General features: G+C 41.7%; 2 protein-coding genes across 3 annotated transcripts; both read left to right on the plus strand.

The window, feature by feature from the left end:
- The first annotated feature begins 1,758 nt into the window (after positions 1–1,758).
- Positions 1,759–18,407, plus strand: numa1 (nuclear mitotic apparatus protein 1). Its single transcript, XM_027012136.3, has 23 exons — positions 1,759–1,865; positions 2,539–2,589; positions 2,684–2,769; positions 3,104–3,183; positions 3,376–3,452; positions 3,573–3,644; positions 3,746–3,836; positions 4,064–4,196; positions 4,300–4,436; positions 4,763–4,874; positions 5,021–5,138; positions 5,306–5,446; positions 5,674–5,793; positions 8,050–12,360; positions 12,493–12,702; positions 12,966–13,132; positions 13,235–13,511; positions 13,804–14,011; positions 14,169–14,305; positions 14,595–14,936; positions 15,106–15,204; positions 15,419–15,673; positions 17,859–18,407. Exons 2-23 carry the CDS (start codon positions 2,548–2,550, stop codon positions 17,883–17,885), a joined length of 7,242 nt encoding a protein of 2,413 aa, XP_026867937.2. The 5' UTR covers positions 1,759–1,865; positions 2,539–2,547; the 3' UTR covers positions 17,886–18,407.
- Positions 18,408–18,655: 248 nt separating this feature from the next.
- Positions 18,656–26,194, plus strand: nlrc3l (NLR family, CARD domain containing 3-like). Of its 2 annotated transcripts, XM_027012179.2 has the most exons (7): positions 18,656–18,717; positions 18,966–19,060; positions 19,627–19,755; positions 19,859–19,963; positions 21,070–21,268; positions 21,779–22,022; positions 22,917–26,194. In XM_027012179.2, the coding sequence occupies exons 2-7, from the start codon at positions 19,026–19,028 to the stop codon at positions 24,491–24,493; spliced, it is 2,289 nt and encodes a 762-aa protein (XP_026867980.2). In that variant the 5' UTR covers positions 18,656–18,717; positions 18,966–19,025; the 3' UTR covers positions 24,494–26,194. The 2 variants fall into 2 exon arrangements, with proteins under 2 accessions (XP_026867980.2, XP_081556465.1); XM_081700339.1 differs by lacking the exon at positions 19,859–19,963.
- The last annotated feature ends 346 nt before the right edge of the window (positions 26,195–26,540 follow it).

Below are 26,540 nucleotides of genomic sequence, written 5' to 3' on the forward strand. Positions count from 1 at the left end.
ACATCTTGAGCACAACAGAATGACCAAGCCACATTATCCTGTACTTTTTTCCAACAGTTATTTGAATTACTAAGGGATGCTGTTATACATGTTTAGAGATTATTAAAAGCAGATTTCAGATTTACATTTATCAGCTTCTATTTTGCACAAAGCTTCTAAATATATTTGTCAATATTTGTATTTGATGGGGGAGCAGTCACCTAGCAAGCATGGACTCGGAACGGATCTTTTAGGCCATTGAACCATAATTTTTCTACTCAATCATTTATGTAAAATTAATCAGTGATTTGTAGACCACTTCGCGACCTGCTTTGAAGAAAAAGGATTTCAGTATGCAGTGATATGACTGATGCTCTTGTGTGACTATCCCAGTATACCATACCAAATTCGAGGATATCGGACAGTGAGTGGGACTAATCCCCCCCCCCCCCCCCCAAAAAAAAAGCCATGGAGGGAGTCATGGTTAAAAAGAGCAAGAGAAGCTCACATTCATCAGTCTGTAACCTAAAATCACTTGTATAGCAGTATGTGCAAAAGCTAGTATGTTTGCTCTACTGCCTGTGCATTGAGGCATTCAGTGTGAATTTGTGGGTGTAATCAGTTTGTGCAGGCATAATATCTGAATGAAGTATATCTGGATGCTGTTGCTATGCAGATGGAGGGAAAAGTTTGTAAGTGGATTCGAATGGTCAGCACCTGTTACAGCCAGAGAGGCCACAGGCACCTGTTCCTCAAGGAGTCCAAATGGCTGAGACCCCACCCCCATTACCGTCCAGTTCTGCTCAGACCCCATGTCCCACCCCAGAACTCTCCAAGCAAATATCAGGAAGTTTGGAACAGCAGATTGGCAGCCTTGTACATCTCTCATCCTTGTTAAGTGTCAAATGTAAAGAGTTTCTTTGGATTTGCAGAATGACAATTTTGCTATACAATAATTTAACTCACAGTGACAGATCTGAACTTGGTCAACTCTGAAGAATTCAATAAAAGCTAGCTTCAGCAACTCAAATTATATCAACAGTGCATATGTTTTAATAATACAATAATTTTGTGAAGTAAAATAAGTACAATATTTATTATGTAATCTAATCAAAGACAATTACAGGAAATGCAAATACAAACAGTGGTGCTAAGTGAAAAGGTAAACTGAAGGGGAAAAAGCCATATCACAAACAAGCATAAATATCACACAGCAACATCAGCCTGGCCTGGTTTGTGGTCTTCTAGACCTGAAACTGTTATTGTCATTCCTTGGATCTGTTTGGAGCCACTCCTTCTGCTTAGCATCACAGCCTCGAATACCCACATAATTAATTTATCTTCTAAAAAACCTATTCCAATTCAGAGCCTATCCTAGCAGGCAGGAAGCAACCATGCACAGAGCACGTGCACACACACTTTTGGAATGTGTGAGGAACCAGAGAAAACCCAGGTCACTGCAAGTCAGTAGTGTTAACCACTATGCCCCCATATCACCACTGGGACAACCTTGGTGTTTCCATTACTTTTACCAAATCTACGTCTGGTTGATTTCGCACGGGATCTAAGCGTTGTTGTGTATTGTACTTCACTGCGAGGAGAGAGGGGGGAAAAAATGAGGTCTAGGGAGGCGTGCCATGGGACTCTAAGTTATTATTGGCTCTTTTGTGTTGTACCAACCAATTGAAAATAATTACGGTTGTACGTCACATTTACAGTCACCCAACCAGAGTTTTTGTAGTAGCTCAAAAACCATCGAATACGCAAGCGCCGAAATTTGAAAAGGGAATCAGGATTTGAAGTGACTACAGTTATATATCTGTTTGAACTAGCTAGTTAGCTAACAAATGTAAACATTTCGAAGGCAATACGTTTCAGTCAAAAAGGTACGTTAACACGTGTTCAGTCGATAATTGCATGGTATTAGTTGGTCTTTGATTTATAATGTTATCTGTGATTAAAAGGGGTGAATAAAAAGCCACAGTAACAACCAAGACAACTAAGCTAGCTAGCGCTAATTTCCAACGCAAGCAGCTCTGCTTAAAACGGTTTGCTAGCTAGCTAGCTAGCCTACTCACTTTGAGCCGTGTCTTGTTTTTGTAGTTTTGTAGTTAACTACAGGTCTTATTCAGTTAAATGACGTTAACTTTTAAGTAGCTTGTAAGCAAAGTTAGTTAACATAGCTACTAGCTAGCTACCTCCATGGAAAGGAGAATAGTTCATTTATGCCAATCTTTCTATCTGCCTGTCTAGTCTTGTTTTCAAAAGCTTAATTCAAGACGCATGGTATAAAGTAAACAATGTAACTAGCAAGCTTCCTAGATAACGAAAGGTTAACTAGGTTAGCTTAGCCATTTCGTTTCGAGATTTTTCCCTTGCCATGTTTTTGCAGATAAAAAAAATGCAAATGAAAGGTTTTAGCCCTCTTACTAGACTAAAACCGACACTGACACTAAAATGTTATCCCTTTCATCGATTGGCTATACTTCTGTATATTTTAGCTTCCTATCTAGCTAGCTATCTACCTCCGCAATAATACGATTTGAAATGCCCTTTCAGCATTCTGCAATGGATGTACATCCTTCCAAGGAAAGTGCGCTTTTGGAGTGGGTAGGTATATCTTTCACACTTGTTTTACCATAACCACGTCTCTTGTGCAACCTCTTGGTAGATGTTAAGTATTCAAAATTCTTGCATCTCACAGATAAACAGCTTGCACCTAGGCGAGCCCGTGGAAAGAATGGCACAACTCCAGGACGGATGCCTTCTATTAAAACTTGTTTATAAACTGTGAGTGTGGTCATCGACAAAAATAATGTTGAATTTTGATGTGACACTTCTCTGAGGGTAGCCAGCATTTTTATTGGTTCCAAATAATGTAAGAGTGAAATTGATTTAACTCACTAAGGGCCTGGCAAGAAGTTAACTTGGTAAATCAATCTGTGTAAATCCGTGTTTGCGACGTGCTATTGTTATTATTATTATTAATATTATTATTATTATTATTTACATTTATATGGTGCCTTTCTCAAACTCAGGGACGCTTTACAGACAAATATCAGCTTTTATCACACTCCCACGCCTAAGTTGTGTAATTGTTCTTGTCTTTGATTGGTTCCTTTAGGAAGGGGGAGGAGCCCAACCAGGCTCCTGTTCACCTGCCTCCAACAGAGAGGCTATCAATCGTCTCAGACTTTGTCTTCAGTATGTTTCAAAACTACATTTCATAAAGTTTCTTATATCTTTGAGGCATCGTTTCAGCAATTTCTTAGTGTGCATTCAAATATGTACCTATGCTCAGCTGGTGTTTGTGCTGCTATTGATGATAGAGAATGGTTTTTGAAAGTTTCCCTTTGACTGATCTGAGCTCATTGACACTGTCTGGTCCTCCCCCAGCTGTATGCCAGCAGTGTACTCCTTTGTCATGGGACAACACCTCTACAGGAAAGAAATTGGATTTGGAGCTGGCCAAGGTGTGTGTATGTGTACAAACAATTGTGCTTTGTATCGTGGGTTTGTCATCAGTCAAACAAAATTCACAGCTTGACACATTCATAGCCTTGCTCTGTGTGTATGTGTCTTCTTATGTACAGGTTGTCCTTCTGCTGTGCTACTATGGATTTATTAACAGAGGAATGGTGCCCAGCATGGAGTATAAAACTTGGGTAAAAGCATAGTGTGTTGCATGCAGTTTACTACTTTGAACTATGAAATAGTTTGCAAATACATGGTTTCAAAAAACAAATGTTTCAACCCCTTCCCACAGATGCAGATCGTGGCCATGTTTCGTTATGTAAAGGATGGAGCGAACAGCTTGTCTCTGTGCGATGGGCTGGACAAAATTCTGACCATGAGCTGTAAGCAATCACTGTACTGAATCCTTATGCTGTCCAGTGATGTGTGTGATGTTATTTAATGTTATTTTTTAAATTCACACTTGGGAAGGCTTATTTAGCACTTCCAGTCTAATGTGTCAACATTTGGCTTGGTGGTGGGGGGGGTGTTTTTTTTTTTTTTTCCCCCTCCCCTTTTCCCCAGAAGTGCTTGCACTGACCTTGTGCCTGTCTTTGCTTCTCTCATTTAGCCCTTATAAACTGCCCCTCCAGCAGTAGCGTCTCATCTCTCAGTGATGGCTCACCCATTTTTACGAGATCAGGCAGTTCTCCATGTGTTTCCTTCCTGGAGCTCAGCACTGTGGCCTCTAGCTCTTTTGTTGAGTACGTTTCTCCATAAATGTGAATAAATCAGGTAGATGGATAGAATAGAATAGAAATCACTGCATGACTGCTAACATACTTGGCACCTGTCTTCTGCTCTCAGCTCTCCAAGTCAAGAGATCATGAACACACCACAGATGCAGCTGAGGAGACTTCGCAAGGAGCTTGCAAATGAGGGTGACCTCAGGGATGAGCTGGAACGGGAACTGTCAGAGCATACCATCGCCTTATCAGAGAAGGGTGAGAGACTGTAACATGGACTTTTTGTTGACTGAAGGACACTGCTTATTGTAAGTTGAATGAGTGTTGCAGGCAAATTGGTGGTGGACCTTAGTGATCTTCAAAGAAGAGAAATGCTGGGTGCAAGAGTCTGGTTGGGTACTCTGTATTGCTCTTACTGACTCATACACTTGGTCATGGGAAGTCACATGGTCAGCAGGACTGACTAGTCAAATATTCCAAATGCTACTCTGTTAATAGAGCAACACCATGGAAAGGAAGCAAAGTTTTTAGTTCTTTGGTCCATCTTTTGTTCTCTCATCCTAAATCTCCATTTTCTCTCACAGAGGGTCAGCTCTCTCAGCTGCAGCATAGGCTTCATTGTTTGCTGAGGGACCGGGAGGAGCTGGAGAAGGACCACAAGGCTACACTAATGGAGCTGCAGGAGAAGAATGAAGGGTCAGGACAATATCTCATTCATTCATTCATGGTTCATTTAATATTTCATTTACACTAAACATGGTTTACGTTTACAACAGTCAAAATGGATTTTCTGCCCTGGCAGTTGGAATAAGGTAACTTTGTATCTGGTGATTTCATTACAGACTGCTCAAACGAGTTCATGAGGTCTTGAAGCAATGCAAAGACCTGAAAACAGACAATAGCCAAAAAGAAAAAAGAATTGATGAACTAACAGAGGAGAATGGAACACTTGCTGCACAGGTAGAAACTCTGAATAGTTTATTCTATTTATTTTCTGTATTGCTGTTTCCGATTGGCCAGTTGCCATGCAATGTCAGGTACAGTGAGACAAAGCTCATTTTGAAACTATAAATATATCTTGGAATAATCTCACATTTAGCATTTTTTCTTGCTTTTGTTTACAACAGGTACGAAGTACCTTTGCCCAGCTTGCAAGTGCTGAGGAAGAGATAGCTAAATTAACAGAAATCCATGAGTTTTCTCAGGCAGAGTGGGGGAGCAAGAGGGATGCTTTGCAGAAGGAGCTGAGCCAAGCCCTTGTTGACAGGGTAATTATGCATAATCACCAAACGGTGGCACTCTACAGTGCCACTCAAAAGCTTTCTCCTTCTGGAACACAGGATTTGATGAAGTGACAAGTGAACCTTGTTGTTTGTTCAACACAGTTCTGCTAAACTAAATGTCAGTGGCTTGTTTCTTACTGGTATTTTATTGCCATTTTTTGGTATGGCCACCTTGGCATCTCTTTCTGCTTATATTCACACCATTTGTTCAGGAATGCCTTAGTGAGAAAATTCAGATCCTTCAAGGGAAGATCTCTGTTTTGGAGGATGAGCTTTCCAAAGTCTCTGTCCAACAACAAGAGAAAGGTGAAGTACTTGGACCCATAGTGGAGGTAGGTGTTGATGCTGAAGCACATGATATTGTATATCATCACATTGTGTGTATACAGTTATTTGAAAAATAATAGCAGTTTAACACTAATGTATTTATTTACTGATTTTGGCAGAAAAGATAATAATACAATGGAGGGGGGAAATCATGACTAAGTGTAGCCAAGTAATGGGCAAAGAACAGAATCAGTCATGACATGCACGCTGCTAATTGGGTGTAATTGACTCATTTAATGAAAGGGGCATGTTCAAACTAATAGCAGTGTGGAGTTTAATTGGTGAGGTCATTCATGAAGAAACAAGTGTCAGTTATGGCCCTTATTTAAAGAAGGAGGGCAGCAAATGTTGTACCTGCTCAGTGAGTAAAATGGGTAGTTCTAGACATTGTACTGAAGGAGAAAGAACTTTGAACAAGAAGTTGATTGGAGAGGGGAAAACGTATATAAAGAAGTGCAGAAAATAATTGGCTGCTCAGCTAAAATGATCTTAAATGCTTGAAAATGGCAAACAAAACCCAAAACGCATGGTAGGAAAAGAAATGCTACCATCCGCATAGATCATAGAATAACAAAAATGGCGAAGAAGCATCAAATGATTTAGCTCCAGGGAAATCAAAGATCAGTTAACTGTGAGTACTGCAACAATCAGAAGACGTCTACGTAAAGCCAAACTATTTGCAAGGAACCCTCGTAAAGTACCATTTCTGAAAGTCATGTTGAAAAGGTTACAGTTTGCCAAAGAACACATTGACTGGCCTAAAGAGAAGTGGCGCAACATTGTTCTTATTGGATCTAAAGGCCACAGACAATTTGTGAGATGACCCATAAACACTGAATTCAAGCCACAGTACACTGTGAAGACTGTAAAACATGGAGATGCAAGCATAACGGTTTGGGGACGTTTTCTCATACTTTGGAGTTGGACCCATTTATTACATACCAGGCACCATGGACCAGTTTGAATATATCAAAATACTGGAAGAGGTCATGTTGCCTTATGCTGAAGAAGAAATGCCCTTGAAATGGGTGTTTTCATCAGGACACCACCACCTAGCAGGCAACAACTTTGTGAGAGAATTGTCAGTAAGTTCATAGACAGTGTTTTGCAGTGCAAGATTGCAAAGAATTTAGGTCTTTCACCATCTACAGTTCATAATATAAATGGATTCGCAGAGTCAGGAGAAATTTTGGTTTGTAAAGTCTGAGTGCGGAAACTGCACCTGAATGCAAAACCATCTAGCCTGCAAGCATTATTGTTTGAGAAATGGTTATGCTACCATGGTGTACATGGCCACATTGGCTTGGGAGTACTTTGGAAAATCATTGTCACTCAAGTCAGCTGCTGCATCAAGTGCAACCGGAAACTATTATACAAAGAGGAAGCCATAAATTAATTTTGTGCAGAAACACTAGCAAGTTCTGTGCCCGAAGTCATCCAAGATCGAACGAAAGACGGTGGAAATATGGACTGGGTTTCAGATTGTTTGTTTTTGAGGGAAAATTGATGTCTGATTCTACGTGCTAAAGTTGAAAAAGATCATCCAGACTCTCTCCAATGAAAGAGTTTTTGCAATCATCCGTGATGGCATGGAGGTGCATCAGAGTGATCTGCATATGTGTGAAGGTACCCTTGACAAAGAAGCTTATATTGGCATTTTGTAGAGACGTGCTGCTGTCAAGACGACATCTTTTCTCAGGAACTCCATGTCTGTTTCAGTATGACAATGCCTGGCCTCATTATGCACAAGTTACAACAGCATGGCTTCATAAACATAGACTTTGTGTGCTTCACTGGTCTGCCTGTAGTCCAACTCTGTCTCCTATTGAAAATGTATGTTGCATCAATAAGATGAGAATCGGGCAACCATGGACTGTATAAAAGCTCAAGTCTTTTATACAAAGAATGGGCAAAAATTCCACTTGCAGAACTGTAATAATTAGTATCTTCAATTCCCAAATAATTAGAAAGTATAAAAGAAAAGGAGATGGTAAACATTCCTCTGTCCAAGCTTTTTGAGTGTTGCAGATATTAAGTTTTTTTTTTTTTTTTTACATTTAACAAAGAATTGAGCTAATCATTGAAAACAATCTCTTCTCTGTCCTTTGTATATTAAGTAAAGGTTTAGTTGAATTAACAAATTTAAAGATTTCAGTTTGTGTTTTTAGAAAGTGTCCTTTTCTGGAAATGGGGTTTGTATGTAAATCTTGTGCTTTTCAATTTGTTTCCTGTGTAATATTTGAATGTCCTTATCCCCACAGCAGGAGAAGCTGAAGCAGGATCTGGCAGACCTCACACTAAAGCATTCCCAACTTGAAGAAAACATTTCTCGCCTTAAGAGGGAAAAGCTGGACATTGAGCTATTGCTGTCAGAAGAGAGGCTTTCTTTTGAAAAGGAAACTTTGCGAATGGAAAGACAAATTTCAGATCTCCAAGAGGCAGTGAACAGCATACGAGCAGAAAGGGAGGCTCAGGAGGAAGTATCGAGGGAAAACCAGCAAATTCTTACTGCCCGAATTTCATCTTTAGAAAATGATCTGGCTCATCTCCAACAGCTGGAAGTCCAGCTCACGGCAGAAATTGCTATCTCTGCAGAACTCCGAAAGCAGCGAGAGAAACTGGAGGCACAGGTAGCATCTTTAGAGGACTTGGTCAATGGGCTACAAATCAAATGCCAAGGAATGGGGTCAGAGAATGAGGCACAACAAGAGGCTCTCACTGCTGTCAGGGCTGACCTGCGGATTGCCCAAGTCTCACTTGTGGAATATGAAATGAAGTTGGCAGACCATCAAAAAGTGGTAGAAGAGAACTCCTCTCTCCATACCAGAATTTCTGCACTGGATGACACCATTGTCCTTTTTCAAAATGAAGTTGAGAGAGAGAGAAAAAGAGGTGAGGAAGTTCTTGTTGCAAAGGATCAGCATACAGCTCTGTTGGAAGAAAGGTTTCAAGAACAGGAGAAAAAGGCTCATGAAATGTTTGCAGAACTGGAGACACTGAGTCAGGAACTCCGTAAAATGAAGCAACAGAAGCACCATGCTGAAACATGTATGGAGAAGTTTGCCCAGGAAGGAAGAGCGCTAGCAGCCAGTCTCTCAGAGCAGCAAGAGCTTGCCCAGTCACAACTGGAGCTAGTAAAGAAAGCCAAAGATGAATCTGAGGAGGAACTTCAACGTATCATTACAGAGCATCAGACCAAGATATCGGAGTTGCATTGTGAGATTAAGGGAAACATTGAGTCACTAATGCAAAGGGAGTGTGAACTGTGTGTCTTGAAAGAAAAAGCATCTTCCAAGGATAAAGAACTTGTAGACCAGCAGCAGAAACTAGCCCACCTTCAATGTGAGGCAGAAAATCTTCAAAAGCAGTTGGTGGAACAAGAAGGCCATTCTCAGCAGCTGAGTCAGATTGTGGTTTCCAAAGACATGGAAATTCAACAACTGAAGGCAGATCTTAAGATGAAGGAAGGGGAGATCCAGTCCCTGAAGGCCAGCATTCAGTCCATTCAAGCAAAGTCCAGTGAAATGCACAATCTTCACCAGAGAGAAGTTGAGGATCAGAGACTTGTTATCTCTGAATTGAAGTTCCAGCTCTCTGATGCTGAGAGACTTGCCTCTGAAAAAGTCAAAGCTCTGGATGATCTTGCCCAGCATTTGAACAGTTTGAAGGAAGAGCTTTCCATCGAAAGACAGAAAGCTGCTACTATGGAGAATAATTTTGAGACTTTAAAAGAAGCCCATGAAGCCCAGCAGCAGTCTTTGAAACTGGAGGTGGCACAACTCCAGCAGGAGATTAACGGAAATCTGAAGAACTTGGAAAAGTTTCTGGAGGAGGTAAAATCTCTCAAACAGGAATTAGATTGTCAACAGAACATTACTCTAGAGAAAGAAAAAGAGGCTTCTATTTTAGAAGACAAACATAAAGCTCTGGAAGAAAACTTTACACAGCTTCAGAATAAACTAACAGAAGCTACAATACTTGCCAAAGAAAGGCAGTCTGACTTGCTTTTACTTCGTGAAGATATGGCGCAACAAGAGAATTGCAGAGCAAAAGCGCAAGAAATTGAGGATATTCAACGGAAAAAACTTGAAAAAGAGGTGACTGAACTACAAAATCAGGTTCAAGATCTTAAAGATATTGCATCCAAGAAAGAAACTCTGCTTTGTTCTCTTAATGAAAAGATGAAAGAACAACAAGAAATGAACCAGAAACTCCTCCAACAGTCTGAAGAAGCTCTCCACAGAGAACTTGAGAAGACTGTGGAGCTAACGGGGAAACTAGATTCTGCTACACATCAGGTTGTGGCCAAAAATGATGTCCTGAAGTCAATGCAGGAGAAAATGAAACAGATGGCGCTCTTGTGCCAACAGAAAGAGACCTTTGCTAATGAAGCTTGTCAGGCCAAGGAGACTTTGGAGAGAACAGTTACTGAGCTTTGCACCAAACAGAAGCAAGAGTTGGATCAGTATGTGCAAAAACTGGACACCTTGAAGAATGAGAAGGAGCATCTCTTCATATTGAACCAGTCCCTCCAGAGTGATCGTCGGAACATGCAGGCTGATCTGCTGAAGATGCAAGAGGATTACCAGCAAGAATTAAAGGAGAAGGAGGAGCATCTCCAGACCCTCCAGAGTAAGTGCCTGAACTTACAAGCAGAAAACCAAGGGCAACATGATGCTTTTAATACTTTAAGGACTGACTTGCAGAATACTCTTGATCAGCATCAGAAAGAGGTGGAGACCTTGCAGAAAGAGAAGGAACATCTGTCCTTGGAGCACCATTGCCTTCAGAATGACTATCAGAGCTTGCAGGAAAAGAACAAGGAGCAAAATGAGACACTAAATCTCCTTAAGGGTGATCTGCAGAACAACCAAGAGAGATATCAGCAAGACCTGGAGACCTTGATGAAGGAAAAGGAGGATCTTACTACAGTGAGTCAGTCCTTCCAGAATGAGTGTCAAAGCTTGCAAGCAAAAATCAATGAGCATCAGGATACAGTAAGCACACTCAAGGATGACTTGCAGAACACTCAAACCGAGTTTCAGAAAGATTTGAGGATCTTGCAGGAAGAGAGAGAACATCTATGTTCAACTAACCAGTCTCTCCAGAGTGAGTGCCAAAGCTTACTGACTGAGAACAAGGAGCAGCAGCAAGCTCTGGATGCAATAAAGTTTGACCTGCAGAACACCAATAATCAGCATCAGAAAGAGGTTGAAACCCTGCAGAAGGAGAAGGAGCATCTCTCATCAACATGCCTGTCTCTTCAGAATGAGTGCCACGGTTTGCAGGAAAAGAACAAGGAACAACATGAAATACTGACTACATTCAAGGTGGACCTGCAGAATGTACAAGAAGGACACCAGCAAGAGCTAGAGACCTTTCAAAAAGAGAGAGAACATTTATTTTCAGTTAATCAGTCCCTCCAGAATGAGTTTCAGAGCTTGCAGGCAGAGAGCAAGGGACAACAGGATGCTTTAACTGCCCTAAAAGCTCACTTGCAGAACACCCAAGAGGGCTACCAACAACAGCTGGAGATGCTGAAAAATGAAAAGGGACATCTCTCTTCAGTTAACCAGTCCCTCCAGAGTGAGTTCCAGAGCTTGCAGACTGAGAAAGATTCCTGCTGCCTCTCAATTAGTGCCCTAAAATCTGATCTGCAGAACTCTCTGGATCAGCATCAGAAAGAGATTGAGACCTTGCAAAAGGAGAAGGAGCATCTCACTGCAGTAAATCAGTCTCTACTTGAAGGTTATGAGGCAGCGCAGAAGCTTTCAGCAGAGTTAGGCAAAGTGAAAAAAGCAGCACAACAACGAGAAAAAGAGCTTGAAAACCAAGCTGAGGAACTTCAGGTGAAGATTAAGGAAGTTTTAATACTAGCCGCTAAAAGAGAGTCTGATGTAGAAAATCTTCAACAAGAAATAAGGCAACAGGAAGCCTTAAGAATGAGCACCCAAGAGTCTGAAAAGTCTCTAAGAACTCAGCTGGAGACAAAAGTTGCTTATCTTCAGGTACAGGTGGAAAAAGCCTCTGAACTTTCTTCTGAGAGAAAATCTGAGATGAACATGCTGCGTAGTGAGATTGAGGAGTGTGAGAGGCAGAAACGAGAAGCTTGTCAAGCTAAGGAGGTCTTGGAGAGAGCAGTTACAGAGCTTCAGATCAAGCAAAAACAAGAGCAGGATGGGTACAATCAAGAACTTGACGCTTTGAAAAAGGGAAAGGATCTCATGACCGCCATAAACCAATCCCTCCAGAAAAAGTGCCAGAGCCTCCAGGAAGAGAGCAAGGTACAACAGGAGGCTCTGTATGACTTGCAGAATGCAAGGAAAGAGCTACAACAGGAAATGGAAACTTTGAAGAAGGAGAATGAGCGTTTTTTTTCCTTGAACCAGTCCCTTCAGAGGGAGTGTGATGCCTCCCAGAAAATTGGAACAGAGTTGGAGATGAAGCTTGAGGAGCGAATTGAATTAATTCATGCTCTTAAAGAGGCATCCAAAGAAGGTGCTAAAGGGAACCAAGAGCTACAGGAACAGCTAAAGCTGAAGTCTGAGGTAGTCGAGCACTACAAGGCACAGGTTAGAAACATCCCTTCATTTTATTTCTTGCATTCAGGGGAATATCTCCACCATTTTCTAGTCATCCCCTGCCTTTTTCAGTTTAGGATCTAATGCACTATATATAATTTGCTCTTTTCTTTTTGATTGCAGGTGGAGAAGGCTAAAATACACTACAGTGATAAAAAGCAAAAGCTGGTGGAAGAGCAGGATGCACGTCAGGCCCTGCAGGCCGCTTTAGAGGCCAGCAAGAGTGAGGTTAATGCCCTGAAAGCTGAACTGAAACTGGCCTCTATGGAGCTGGACAATGTCAAGACGTCAGAGAAGGGTTTGATGACCAAGGTTAAGAGCCTGGAGGCCCAGGTACATGCGTAATTGCACACGTTCAATTGCAGTGTTAAAACACTTTACAGGCCCATTTCAGGTGGGTTTTGTTTTTGTTTGTTTTAACTATAGGACCAGCTTTTAACTATTTTCTGTGTGAAAATGAACTTTTGTTGTATTTGTTTTTAAATTTTTATTTATTTATTATTATTTTTTAAACCAATGAAAAGCATATCTCTATTGCAAGTTATAATCCAAACAACAAAAATGCAAACAAACAGAAAACCTCTTGTGTGTTGTAGGTGAATTATGCAGACCGTCAATTAAGGGAGCAGAAGAAACAGGCAGATCAGAGTGCACAGGTGAGACACAGAGAAAGTGCCCCTCAGATGAATGTTCCAAAGGAGGTGCAAAATGACAGTACAGACAGCCTGGATCTTGACCTCAATGATTCACTGAATACTACCAGGTAACCACCTCCACCCTTTCTGCATTACCTCCCTTTCAATAACATAAGGGACCTTTTGCATATGCATTTTTTTTTTTTTTTTCCCAACCTCCCTCTAATCAGTAAGCCGTCGGTTCCGGGTGAGTCCAGCACTCCACTGGTGCGCAGTTCTGAGCGCTTGGCAGCAAAGCTCCGGGCTCAAGATAAAGGCTCTCTGGAAACCCTCTACTTCACCCCCATGAACCCTCGTGGCAGGAAGCACCATGACACCAAGCACCAGTGCAAACTGGAAAGCAGCATCACATCTCTGGGTGACCTTACACTTGACTCTGCAAAGAAGCCTGCCTCTTCAGTCAAAAGACGCTACACCACACAGGTCATCAATATCACCATGACGAAGGTAGAAAATCGGAGATGAACAGCTTTCAGCTCGCAGTTTATAACTTTAATTTCACCCTCTCATGTCCTCTCTCTTTTTCAAATCAAGTTTCAGATGGATATAATATTTAAGAACTTTGTTTTACTCAAGTGTTATTTTTAGGACAGCACAGGGTTGGGACATCACTATGAATTGTTTTATTTAGTTATATAGCTTTTTGTTTATTTGGTTAGTATTTATCATTTTAAGCTTTACTGTGCCTTATGAGACGTTTGGCATCAGGTTAATGGGCTGTTTGTGTGATGGTGTGCAGAAGTCCCCTGGTGGTGGGGTGAGGGAAGCAGATGAGTCCTTCTACAGCCTCCATTCCACCCAGTCCCAGCCCAACTTGGCCTCCCAAAAAACCCGCCCTGTCTCCATGGAGATCTTGCAGCAGCCCAACACGGCAACCCCCAGTGACCAACTCCTCAGCCTTCCTGGATACCGCCGAAGCAACGTACATGGCAATCCTCCCCCAAGGGGTGAGTGAGGAGACACACCCCACACAAAACCTGACGCACACGTCAGGACAAATTGTTTCTGCAGACCTGGATTGGTGTTTAGGTATTGTTATGAAGGGGTGGTGGGGGGGAGGAAGTGTTTTTTATATATATATATATATATATATATTGTGTGTAGCCACAAGCACATTTTGTGTGGGAACGGAGAATGAACCAGACCATGTACCAGATGACTGGATGCGCATTGCAGAGCTACAGTCACGTAACAAGGCCTGCCTACCACACCTCAAGAGCAGCTACCCTCTGGAGTCCCGGGTATGTATGTGTGTCTGTGAACTTTTATAACTTTTGAAAGCCAAATATAATGACAACCACAAGAGCCCTATGGTTTTCCTTTTTGCTGATCCTCACTAGTTTACAGGCACTTCTCAGTGCCAGCCCTTAGAGGTGATGGATATTTTTATGTATTATTTTCTGTGGTCATTATTTACATTTTAAGCCACTGAAATTCTATCTCTTGTCTCCCTCTTGCTTGGTCTGTAAGCATAATCTGTGTTGAGTGCTTTTTGTTTTGTCTTGTTTTAATTCAGTGTTGTTCTTACAGCCCAGCTTGGGGTATTCCTGTCTCCCCATCACCGATGAGGACGTTCGCACTGGTGATCCTGATGACACTATCCGTCGCGCCTCCATGATCCCGGGGCAGCTGATGGATTCTCTCTCCTCGCACCGGCTCTCCCTGGCTGCGCCCATGGCCCCTCGAGATCACGCTCCCTCCCAGCCCCAGCGCTACAGCATGCTCCCGGGTCAGATCAGTGCCAGCACAGCAGCCCAGCGTGCAGCACAGCTGGGCAGAGGCGGTGTTCAGACACGCGAAGCGCGCTCTGCACGCAGCCCACTGGCCCCCAAACGCCCTGCTGGGCAGCTGCAGGACTCTGATACCCCTGAGGTGAGATGGCACGCTTACCTGATCTCAAAGGTTTAACCCATTAAAAATGTTGTGCTTGAAGTTTGTGTGATAGTTAAACTTGGAAATGTAGTACATTGCCCTATATTTTAAGCATTTAGACTAATGTTTGTTTTGTTTGTTTGTTTGTTTTTGTTCCTTTACTGGGCAGGCTAAGAAGCTAGCAAGCTGCTTCCCTCGGCCTGCAACGCCCAAGGGTAGGAACCTTCGCTCCACGTCCAACAATTCTGAGAACATCCCAGCCTCTTCAGTAAGTATCCATTATCATCCCTCTGCCAGTCAGTCCATGTAAATGTATGTAGTGGATTGCATAAATGTACTTTGATCTGGATGCTTTCCAGAGCAGGATTATGGGATGGTTTGCCTTTACTGACAGTGATCACTTGTGTTAACAACTGGGGAAAATGGAGGGAGGGCTGTAGGGCGGGTCTTGGTCTTGATTTTTCTTCTCTACTTTTGTCTAGTCTGATCGCAGGCAGTCCATGGCGTTTGTGATTGATAACACCCCTAAGAAATCTGGTCGAGGTGACAGCAGGCTACAGAGGGGCATCAACAAACTCCGCAGCAGTACCCGCAAGTCCCCCGCCTCCGGCATCCGCCTAGCAAGAGCTGGCACCCGTGCCACAAACGGCAGGTCCCCCCTAGTGAGCCGCCCGCAGGCCAAATCTCCCCGCGTCGCCAGCACGAAGTCACCAAAGATCCCCACCAGCACAAAAAAGGTACATACAACTCTAGGCCATAGGTCAGTGCATTTAGTGTGATCTGGGGACTTTGTGGGCTTCACTTATCACAGTCATAGGAAGCCGTGCTGTCCGCAGGCCAGTGTTTCTAATGCTCTAGTGCAGAAGATTCAGCTCCCCAGATAAATATAATGTCCTTCACGAGCAGAACTCTGCAGAGTGGTGGGTCCCCATGACTGTGATTCAACAGCATTAGTCTGGTTGGTAATCAGTCAAATCTTAACCAGAGCTTTGTGTTCAAACAGAATCTGGCCTTTGGAGGTCTGCTTTAAAAGATGCAGGTAAAAGGGTTTTCTTTGTACTGATTTGAGACAACCTCCCACGCTGCAAAAAATAAAATGCAGGGGGCTGATCAGGGGGCAGCACTAAAGAGATCATGTTATCAAGCGCCATAAACACTTGGTGGGAATGCTTACTTATGCAATATAACGGTCATGCCTGAGTTGTGCACACTTGGATCCATGGTCAGAGTGAAGGGATTTGACTTGAAAACCTGAAATGGAGCCTGCACTTTGAGGAAAATAATGCACTGCTTGGTGTCCTGGGGGTACAATGTGCGGAACAAAACAGACACCCTTGACTAATTCACCAAGACAAGGATGAATCTGTTTTACTTTTTTTTTATTAGCAGTTGTCATTACCATCACTGTATATCAGTGGAGGTGAACACTACTGTGAAGGTTGACTACAGGGTAAGTCACTTGTATCCAAGTGAGCTACACATTATAGTTGCTCTACCTTGGTTGCACATAGGTATGTAGTATGCCAGCTTTTTTAGCCTGAGAAAGTGTGTACATTCTGCTTCCTTCTTTTGCAGTTAGTTTGATTGAATAACCCTCTTTAGTGTAAGGCACCTGGAGGAGTAAATCAACTGTAGGTCTTTCTTACTGGGTATGACTAGAAGAATCCACAGTTTCACTCAGTTTTTATTTATTTACCCTCTGAAGATGAGCAGAGGAGATGCAAAGATGTTTACCAAACAGTCAATCTTGCTCACAGCACTTTAAAATGACAGCACTTATTGATGACTAAATTCCACAGACTTGTAACACTTTTTACAGTAATAATTAAAACAAACTCTTCCATGTAGGGCTCTCCTGGGTTTCTAGAAGCCTTTATCCTCACTCTTTGATTCCACTGAACTTTTAAAGAACTGATGCATCTTTGATGGCAAACTTTGAATTTTGGGATTGCGAGCTAAAGGATGTAGAACTAAGGATTTGTAGAAGAGAATTGAGAAGAATCTCCTTAGATATGTATTTAATAACCAGTTTGAATCATAAACCAATTTTAAAAAATGCAAGTTAGGTTGTAAGAGCTGCTGAATTACAGATTATTGAAGATTGGTATATATTTCAGAAAATGTGAACTTGTGGTTGATCTATATGGGTTTTTAAGGGCCAGGGCCAATGTCAATATTTAGCGAGCAGGGCAAACAATGGCTAACATGTATAGGGCCAATATCACAACTGATAAAAAACAATAACATAATTTAAAATGATCACTAAATCAATATCCACAGCTGCTGATGTAATTAAGTGTCAACCAAATCAAAGCTAAATAGCCAGTCTAAGTGATGGAGGATATATGCAGGCTGTGCAGGGTTGTTTTTTGTTTTTTTTTGTTTAATTTGTTCTAACAAGTGGTGACAACAATGGTAGAGCAGTGATAACTGTCCCACACATAGTTAAGCTGATTTATTCAAAGCTGGTGTACGCACATGCAGAAACTGTAACTGTTAGCTAGAAGCCCATAACATTTTTGTTACCAAAAATGTTATTAAGTTGGTAACATTAATGCTAGATTTCAGAATTCTGTTACCGTAAACCAACAAATTAAATCTGCCATTAGCAAATGCAAGCGACTGCAACTTGCGCTGGGTATCTTCTAACTATCAAATCAATTGCTTATGATGGGCCTGCCAGCCGATACATTGGTCAACCACTAATGTGATCTATAAATACACATTTTGAGCTGAAATTTGAGAACATGAAGGCAATTTGAATAGCAATCCAATGTTCTTCATATGTTTGTTATATACTTTTGTGTTCAGCCCTATTGCTTCTCCATATTATTAATAATGGAGTGACTAGTTAAAATTGAAATTCAGTTTATTTAATTTAAATTTTCCAGTTGACTTCTCTTTTCTTTTTCTCTCTGACAGTTGATGAAATTCAGGATGAAGATGTGACTTGATCTTCTGACATATATTAAATAATGTGCAATATAAACATCCATGTTAATGTTTGTACTTTTGGGGATTAGGAATATTTAGTGTCCTCCCCACCTTCACTTATTTTGATGATTTTATAAATATTGTTTTTGGAATTTGATTTTAAAGTTTAATTTGGTTGTAAACAATTTTATAAATGTGTACAACAGTTTGTGTGCATCTCTTGTGCCTCTGTATTTTACTTTTGTTTATCCTCCAGTGTTTTCAAACTCTGCCTCAATTTTCTATATTCCCTTATTTTACAGATGAATATTTTATCTTGTTCACTGAAATTAAACTTTACAAAAAAGTCATTTAATGTTTAGCATTCTTCATTGTTTTTTGGGATGCTTGAATGATTTAGTGAGTTTGTCATGTTGCAACTCTTGCAGGTTGTGAAAAATGTAAAATGTCCTTTTAAAGAAATTTCCCTTCAATGAAGCCTGGAAATACTTCCTATTTTGGGATTTTATTCTCTGAACTGTGACCAAGTGCAATAAAATGAGCATGGGTGAAAAGTTGGTCCTCGGTGAGGAATTTTCAGGCATTTTATTTTCAAAAAAGTGCACAGTTTAAGATTTATCCTGCTTTTTGTAATCCAGATGAATATGAATGAGTGCCGGTTCTGTTTTAGTTTATTTAAAAACTGAAAAGGGGTATTCTGTTTTGTAAGGCATCCAGCAGCCTGTATTTTGGAGGGGAGATGTTGGGATTTAAAAGTAAAACTAAAACTCTGACGCAATGAAACTGCGACAGCTAAAGTTAAGGCGGCGCTTGAGTGGGTAGTAATCGGTCATTGTCGACCTAACTGGTGAGTTTTGCCTTTTCAAAAATGGCAAATGATCTTTGACTTGGAAGCGAAATTAATCGTTAGGGTTCGAAATTGGCTAACTAACTATGCTACTACAGCTATTTTGCTGAGTTGTAAATAATCTGACGCTGAACTAGGCCAAATGAGCTATATCTTGCTAACTATTTCTTGCTAGGTTAAGTAGCTAAAAGTTGTTCAACTTGAAATTCGTGATGACAGTTGTAACCCGCATGCTCTCTCTTTTAAAGAGAAATATGATCATCTGTTTTTCTGCATTGTGAGGGATATTCAACAGCTTCAACATCGGCATGGCAGGGAACGATAGTGACTTAGAGGTGGAAAGGTAAGTAGGTTACCAGTATTTTAAGATTACATTTGTATACTGTCATTTTAGCTACTTAGATGGTTAACTAGTCAACTAACTGTCGTAAACCGTTTGTTTAGCCAACTAGGTAATTATTTGTCTTACATGGGGTTAGGTAGCCTACACGTCGATTTTCGGTTTGCACAAGAGCTTTTATTTTTGCTATACTAACACTAGCTAGCTACATTAGAGGCTTGTGTGTGGTCTTTTATCGAAACTCTGAGGCTTCGTGGACTCGTTTGCACCTCGATGAATTTAACAGGAGCCAAAACCTTGTCTACGTTAATGATGATAATGTTTTAACTTATAATTAAAGGATATTAAAACTCGTAAGACGAATGGAATGGCGTTTGTTGTTTAGTTTGCTCTTAAATTGGCAGAAATATAAATCCTCTTAACTGAACTCTTGGAGGTGATGCTTATTCATGTAACAGAGTCGTGCTTGACCTATGAAAATCAAGCGATTTTGATGCATTACGATAGCTTTGAGAAATAGCCTTTAATGAAGTAACTGTAGCGGCATTCATGTATTGCGGTTTATTCAGAATAATGCAGCGGCCGCCCAGTAGCTACGGCTCAATGCGGAGTGATGACCACGAAGATGATGACGATATGGAAGAATCGGCCGTACCTGCCAGTGAAGTCATCCTGCATATGCCCGCAGTTACTACAGGGTACACACGCATACAAAGCCAATAAGCACTCACGATACTTACATGCGCAAATGCATCATAGTTGTGTGAATGGTTCATTAGTGTGTCTGTATATGCATCACAGGATCAGGCTGCACCGCCCAGACTCACCAGAGACTGGCATTACTTCGATCACTCAAGGACAACAGTCCAGCATCCATAAAGAGGGAACATTCCTTAATCATGTCGGGTAGCTACATGCAAAATCTCTCACACACACAGCGTCTGAACTTACCTTAACAAACTCAAGATAAATAGGTACAGAAATGCAGATATCCTAGCTTTTGTGCATGCATATACAGTTGGAGGCTTTAGGGTATTGTTTATTTATATGATGTACTTTTACTTGAGTGATTATTTGCTTTTCAAAACTTTCTGCTAGCCAATATAGCTTCATCAGAGTTGCACTGCTAACACAATGACTCTCAACATGCTCTTAATAAGTGTAGGAAATGAGGAAAAACACATTTGTTAAAACTAGAGCTTAACGTCACCAAATAATTCTGGTTGGTTCCATAAATGGTTATAAATTGCTCATTTATGTTCAACATGGGGCATTTAAACTGCGGAAATGATTCCTCACAGTGTACTGGACAAACTAGTGCTTCCACTGACACAAAAGGCTGTTCAAAGAGAAAAAGAAAGATGGGCTAGCTGCGTCTGGTTGTATTGGATTACATCATTGGTTCTTGCCCTTTTCTAGTTAGCACTTGTGAACGACAAGGTTGGGTTCCCAAACACCACCCTTTAGTATGCAATAATGGATCCTCTCAAAAATTGTACAAGTTAGTCAGTTTTTACTGGTCAATTTGCTACTTATAAATTAATTAAAGGGATGCAGTTTTACCTTGATGGATAAAATAAAATGTGAAGGCAACTTAATTTTGTGGTAGTGAGATTATTCTAGAAGTTGCTTGTAGAACTAAAATGTATGGTGGTGCACTTTAGACCCTCAACTGGCTGAACTCCAGTGACTGCAGCATGCCTGGGGCTAGGGTGTCTCTATACTGTTGTCCCCTTTCAAATTAAACACTTAGTAAATTAAAGCATTGATTGATTGGCACAATTACATGCATTATTGCCACATGGTCACATTAAAAAACAATTACAAAAATACAGGCATCCTGCAAAAAGTTTGAAAGAAATAGATGTACAGTACTTTTTTAAAAATTTTGCTTTGGACACTTTTTTTGCGACAGTAATATATAACAAATAAAAAATAAATATTTTTATAGAGGACATACGAGGGTTTTCTGAATAGAAGCTTTGTGTGTGTGTGTGGCATTTTTTTTTTAGGCTGGAGCAGAAGCCAGCAGGCATGGAGGAAGTTCCAGACATTGAAATGTGGAAAGAGAAATGGAGAAAGATGCAGCAAAGGATGATAGCAGAGCAGGCCCCCCCTGAACCAGAACAGCCTCCCCTTCCTCCACCAGAGGGTGTTGGCCTGCAATCAGGGATTGTACACCCAAGCCTCAGCCTGCCATATGTATTTAAGGTAAGGGGTGCGAAGAGTTTGTGTAGAGAAGATGCGTGTGCCAGTTAGCTTTCTGTGTTGTACAAGAAAGCAGGATAGTTTAATACTGTTTTGCTAGTTGTTTAATAGCCTGCTCTGAGTGTACAGGCTAGTTGGTAACTTAGTTATCTGGCATAAAAATACAGAATAATGGGTAGGATCACTTCTAATATGAGACTCTATTTAGTTCATTGTGCAGTGAGTGGCTCTGCATTGGGGGAATAAGCTTAACAGCTTTTTCCAGTCTTATGCTGCTGCTGGAGTTCCTTTGCACTGCGCATTTGGAATACATTATGTGCATCCAGCACACCAGATTAAGATGGTTAACAAGCCCTTCATTAGTTGTAAAGTGGTGTGCTGGAACATCCACTTTAAAATTGAACCACAGCTTTTTTCAGTCTATTTTTCAACTGTTAATCTGTCAGTTTTATCTTTAGGTGTAGACATATTAACATTTGTCATTTAGATTCATACACTGTGTGTGTGTTGCAGGCCATGCAGGAGTGCCTCTCCATGCTAAACCATCAGGAGCTGTTCTGGTTTAAGCGTGGTCTATGTAGTCAGTATAAGAAGCTTTTTGAGCCCTCTCTGCTGAAAGACAGCGACGTGCTGGACGTGGTGGACCGCATGCTGGAGCGGCGCAGTAAGGGCGAAGCCGTTCGCATGGCTGTGCGTATCCTGCAGGAAATCCGCAAGCAGGACGTCGCTGACAAACTCGAGCATGCCTGCAGGAGAGGTAGCGTGGACATCATCAGCAGTCTAGTTCTGTATTATAGATCATTGGTAATGGAAAGTTTCTCATTGTTACATACAGGTGACAATACGCATAAAAATGCGTGACACGAATACATTATTGCATCATCAGTGCAACTGGCAGCTATGCGACATTCCAGTGTGTCACTGAATGCATTAATTCCTGCAGATCTCTAGATGTGTTAAGCAGTGGGTTGAGCAATGTATTAAACTAAGATTGCAAGTATAGATGTGTGTGTTGTCCTGCTGTATACAGTAGATAACACACGTGAATACACCCCTGTGCAATATCACTTACAATTTTGAATCTTTTGACATTTATCAGTAATTGCACTACTTGTATATTGAACAGTAGGGTATTTTCTGTTATATTAAAAATACTGGCTGCACATTAGGAACTCCAATGCAACAAAAGTCTGTACACCTTTCATTATGTAAATTACAATCTATTATTTTTCAACACTTTTATATTTGTACACCTTTTGTGGACTCAGTGCTGCTCAGCATTGAGGGTACCCATGTAGCACAAATTTAAGGAGAGATAGTTTGGCTTTTTTCTTGGACACATTTCATACAGGTTGACTATGAAATGTCCTTCAGACTGTCTGAGCCATCACAGAAAGATTAATTTCCATAGTGGGTGACGGACAGAGGCATAATTTACATTGGGCCATGGCCCTACAGCTTTCTGACATGGTTGATTTTGCTCCTGCCACTTTTTTTAGCTAGTGTACTCAAATATTAATATTTCCTGTTCAAGCGATCCTTGTTTCCTTTATTCAGTAATAACATGCTAGATGTTGTCAATAAACAAAAAGTAGGCCATGCAGTTAATTGATATTCTCTCTCTCTCTCTTCCTCCCTCCCTTTGCTCCAGTTCTGGTGCAGTATGAGTTGAGGTTGTGCCATTTGAGGCGTTATTATTACCTGTATGAGGGCACATGTCGACCGGGACAGCAGCGCTTTGTGAGTGACGTCTATGTAGAGCCACCCATATTTATTGGCGGTGACCAAGGCATCAACACGGAGCATGACGTTCACAGGCCTAATTTCATCTGCAACCAGGGGACCCCTATACGAGCCAGTGACATTTTCCGGCCACTAGAGCGGGAAGAACGGGTCCGGACGGTCATGATGACGGGGGTGCCGGCTATCGGGCTCACGGTGGCCGCACAGAAGTTCATCATGGACTGGACGAAGGAGCAGACCAATCAGGACTTTCAGTTTTTATTTTCACTTCCAGGCCGTGAACTCCATCTGGTCAGGGACGGGAAGCAAACCTTCCTGGAGATGCTCAATAGCTTTTACCCAGAGGCAAAGCATGCCGACTTCCTGGAGTGCGAGGATTGTCTCAGCCTGTTCGTCATTGATGCTGTGGAGCTTTGCAATGAACCTCTCAACTTCAGAAACAATTCCACTATCACGGACATCAAGACACCAGCAACCGTGGACGCCCTCCTGACTAGCCTGATCAAGGGCTCTCTCCTGCCTCATGCACGGATCTGGATCACCGGGCACCGGGCTGCTTCCCGCAAGGTCCCCCCCGAGTATGTCAGCAGGTACGTGGACCTCAAGGGCTTCGGGGACGCGCAGAAGGACGAGTACTTCACCAAGAGGATGAAGGATCCGGCGCTGGGGCACCGCGTTCTGGCCCACATCAAGCGCTCGCCGGCCCTCTACAACATCTGCCAGCTGCCACTCCTCTGCTGGATTGTGTCGTTTGTCTTCGAGCGGCGCTTCCATGAAGAGGATTACAGCGAGCACCCTCCGGCACTCACTGCCTTCTACGCCCAGTACATGATCGTGCAGACGAACCGCAAGATCGAGCGCTACGTGGGCACGGGGCTGGAGGCGTCACGCTGGAAAGACTGCGACACAAACTTTCTGCTGAAAATGGGCGAGCTGGCCCTGCGCATGGTACAGGAGGAGAGGGACGTCTTTTACGAGGAAGAGGTCTCCGCCCTGGACCTGGAGGATGTGAGCAATCGCGGCGGGATTTCCACGGAGGTGATGCGTGAGGCAGGGTACCCGCGTGGGCGGGCCTTCAGCTTCGTGCACTACAGCGTGCAGGAGTTCATGGCGGCGGTGTACACGTACGTGAGGTTCCGCACCAAGGGCAAGAGCGTGTTCGAGCAGCACATCAAGAGCAAGATGGCCAAGCTTTTGAAAGACCGCCCTGTCGTCGACCTCTACCGGCAGGCCATCGACCGCGCCCTGGCCAGCCCTAATGGACACCTGGACCTCTACCTGCGCTTCTTGTTTGGCTTCACCACGCCCGGGACAGAGGAACACCTGCAGGGCTACCTGCTGCCCCATTACCATCCCGAGCCCAAGGGCATGGAGGAGGTGCTGAAGTACGTGAAAAAGAAGATAAAAGAGAATGCCTCACCCGACAGGTGCAGGAACCTGCAGCTTTGCCTCATTGAGCTTGAAGAAGGGAAGAAGCGCAGATGAGGGCGAGAGAAGGGAGAGCCCAGCGAAACAGCACTGATGCGTTGGGTCTGTGCTTCGAATATGTTAAATGTATTAATGTGAGCATGTGACTGAGAGACAGAAGAATATATGTGCTAATCCTTATGAGTTGCTTAGTTTCCAGTTGTGAATTCTAAACTCTAAATTGTGAATCCTGCTGCTGAGTATAAGCAAACCTTTCTGCATGTAGCATCTGCGGAAATTAAAGTATAATGAAACAATGTCTAATTACAAATGCACACTGACCAATTAGATAAAAATAAAGATGTGGCCATGGATCAAGTTAATTCCCATAGAGTCAGGATGCAGAAGGAGGGTTTAGCTTTGGTATGGGTGTAAAATCAAGGTCAAAGTATCCTACTATTACTTCTGTCTTACTGTGCATGTGGGTTTGAAGGAGAGGAATTTCATATCTATCTCATTTCTTTCACACATTTTGTGCCTTTTAGTATTTAAACATTTTTGAAAGAGGGATGAGTCATTTTTGTACCAACAAAAATGAGCAAATCATATTTATGAAAGTGATTAATTTTACTTTTTATTTTTTTCTATAAAGTGCAATTCACATGAGATTAGTCCTCAGATGGATTTCTGAAATGTATTTTAGTCCCAAAATTAACCAATTTCAGGGTATCAGTACTGTATTGCCATATGAGCCAGTGGTTCACTGAGAGGAATTTGTTTTAGTTACCGCTCAAACAAACAAACATCCATGTATCTGACCAATCTGGGTTAATGCTGGAGGTGTTCATGTTTAAAATAAATTCAGTACAGAATATCTGAAATGTCCAGGAGAATAAGTGTCAGTATTAGGGTTCTTAGTGTGAAAAGGTATGTTTCATCATGTGAAGAATCATCACTGGAAAAATTACTCATTGTTCCTTTGTTTTCCTATGTATAGTCAATGACTAGGACAATGGGGATTATAAATGTACCAAAAAATAAGAGCGACATCTGTTTCATTGTTACTGCATACACAAATGCATAAAGCAGGATCCGACATGCTTCAGTAGATGTAGGCAAGTTTTGGGTGTGTGTGTGTGTGTGAGAGAGACAGTTGTTTACAGGTGTTACCAAATGGTCACACTGTTTAATGGTGTGAAAATGGAGAAAATTACCTCTCATGCACACTATTGAGTGTAAATCACAGTTAGTTAAAAAAGGTTGATCATACATCCTCTTTTTCCCCAAGACATGCCGTTTTGGGGACTTAAAAAAATGTATGGCCAGGATTTGGCTCTCCTTTCCTGCTGACATTTCCTTTCTACAGTCACCATACACTGTGTGGTTATTTTTGCATTGCTTCAACCATTCCTTTAGGTCCTGCCTTCTTGTAGCGCTACAGTTGGTCAATCATGACATACACACAACCATTGGTCAGATTGCTTCACAGTGTGTGTGAAGCTGCATCACCGTAGTGTATGGCCAGAAAGGGCATGTGAAATTTATCTTCTGTATGGTCTTTTGTTTGGTACCTTAAAGCCTAAAATGCCCAAACAGTGCTGATATACATTTGGCATTGGAAGCATTTGGCTTGTGTTTCTGTGATGCCCATTTTCTATGTACAGAAGACATGACAATATTTTCACAAAAATGAGTCTACTTATGCTCAAATCACTAATCTGTAAATGACTTTTAAGGCTTTTACATCTAATAAAACAAATAAAATAAATCAGAATTATGGATGTGAAGTGGCTAAAGTTTGTGTGGAAGTCTATTAGACGACTCCCACCTGTGGATTGCACATCTGCCTTGGTGAAAATTACATTGTTGCATGTAAAATAGATCTGATCTTTAGGATATGTACTGCAGCACAGCAGATCTACTGAAGTTTCTAGTGAAAAAGTAAATGTTTGTGGCAACTGATTTTCATTCATTCTGTGACTATGAAAATGAATGTTGTTGTTTTTTTTTACATTTTATTTGTAATGAACAGCCAAATGAAGAGGAATAATCGTCTGAGGTTTAAAACCTTCAGATTTGAATAAAATGTTTTTTTTAACGTTTTGCTTTACTATGTAATAAAAGA

The sequence above is a fragment of the Electrophorus electricus genome, chromosome 17 (assembly GCF_041902795.1).
Source record: "Electrophorus electricus isolate QZ-2024a chromosome 17, ASM4190279v1, whole genome shotgun sequence".
NCBI lineage: Eukaryota > Metazoa > Chordata > Actinopteri > Gymnotiformes > Gymnotidae > Electrophorus > Electrophorus electricus.

Excerpts from the sequence above, each read along its gene's own strand:
- numa1 (XM_027012136.3), top strand. The coding sequence starts at position 2,548 with ATGGATGTACATCCTTCCAAGGAAAGTGCGCTTTTGGAGTGG. Across the intron at positions 5,139-5,305 it reads ATGGAACACTTGCTGCACAG|GTACGAAGTACCTTTGCCCA; the intron begins GTAGAAACTCTG and ends TGTTTACAACAG. Across the intron at positions 12,703-12,965 it reads TTAAGAGCCTGGAGGCCCAG|GTGAATTATGCAGACCGTCA; the intron begins GTACATGCGTAA and ends TGTGTGTTGTAG.
- nlrc3l (XM_027012179.2), top strand. The coding sequence starts at position 19,026 with ATGGCAGGGAACGATAGTGACTTAGAGGTGGAAAG. Across the intron at positions 19,756-19,858 it reads ATGCCCGCAGTTACTACAGG|GATCAGGCTGCACCGCCCAG; the intron begins GTACACACGCAT and ends TATGCATCACAG. Across the intron at positions 19,964-21,069 it reads ACATTCCTTAATCATGTCGG|GCTGGAGCAGAAGCCAGCAG; the intron begins GTAGCTACATGC and ends TTTTTTTTTTAG.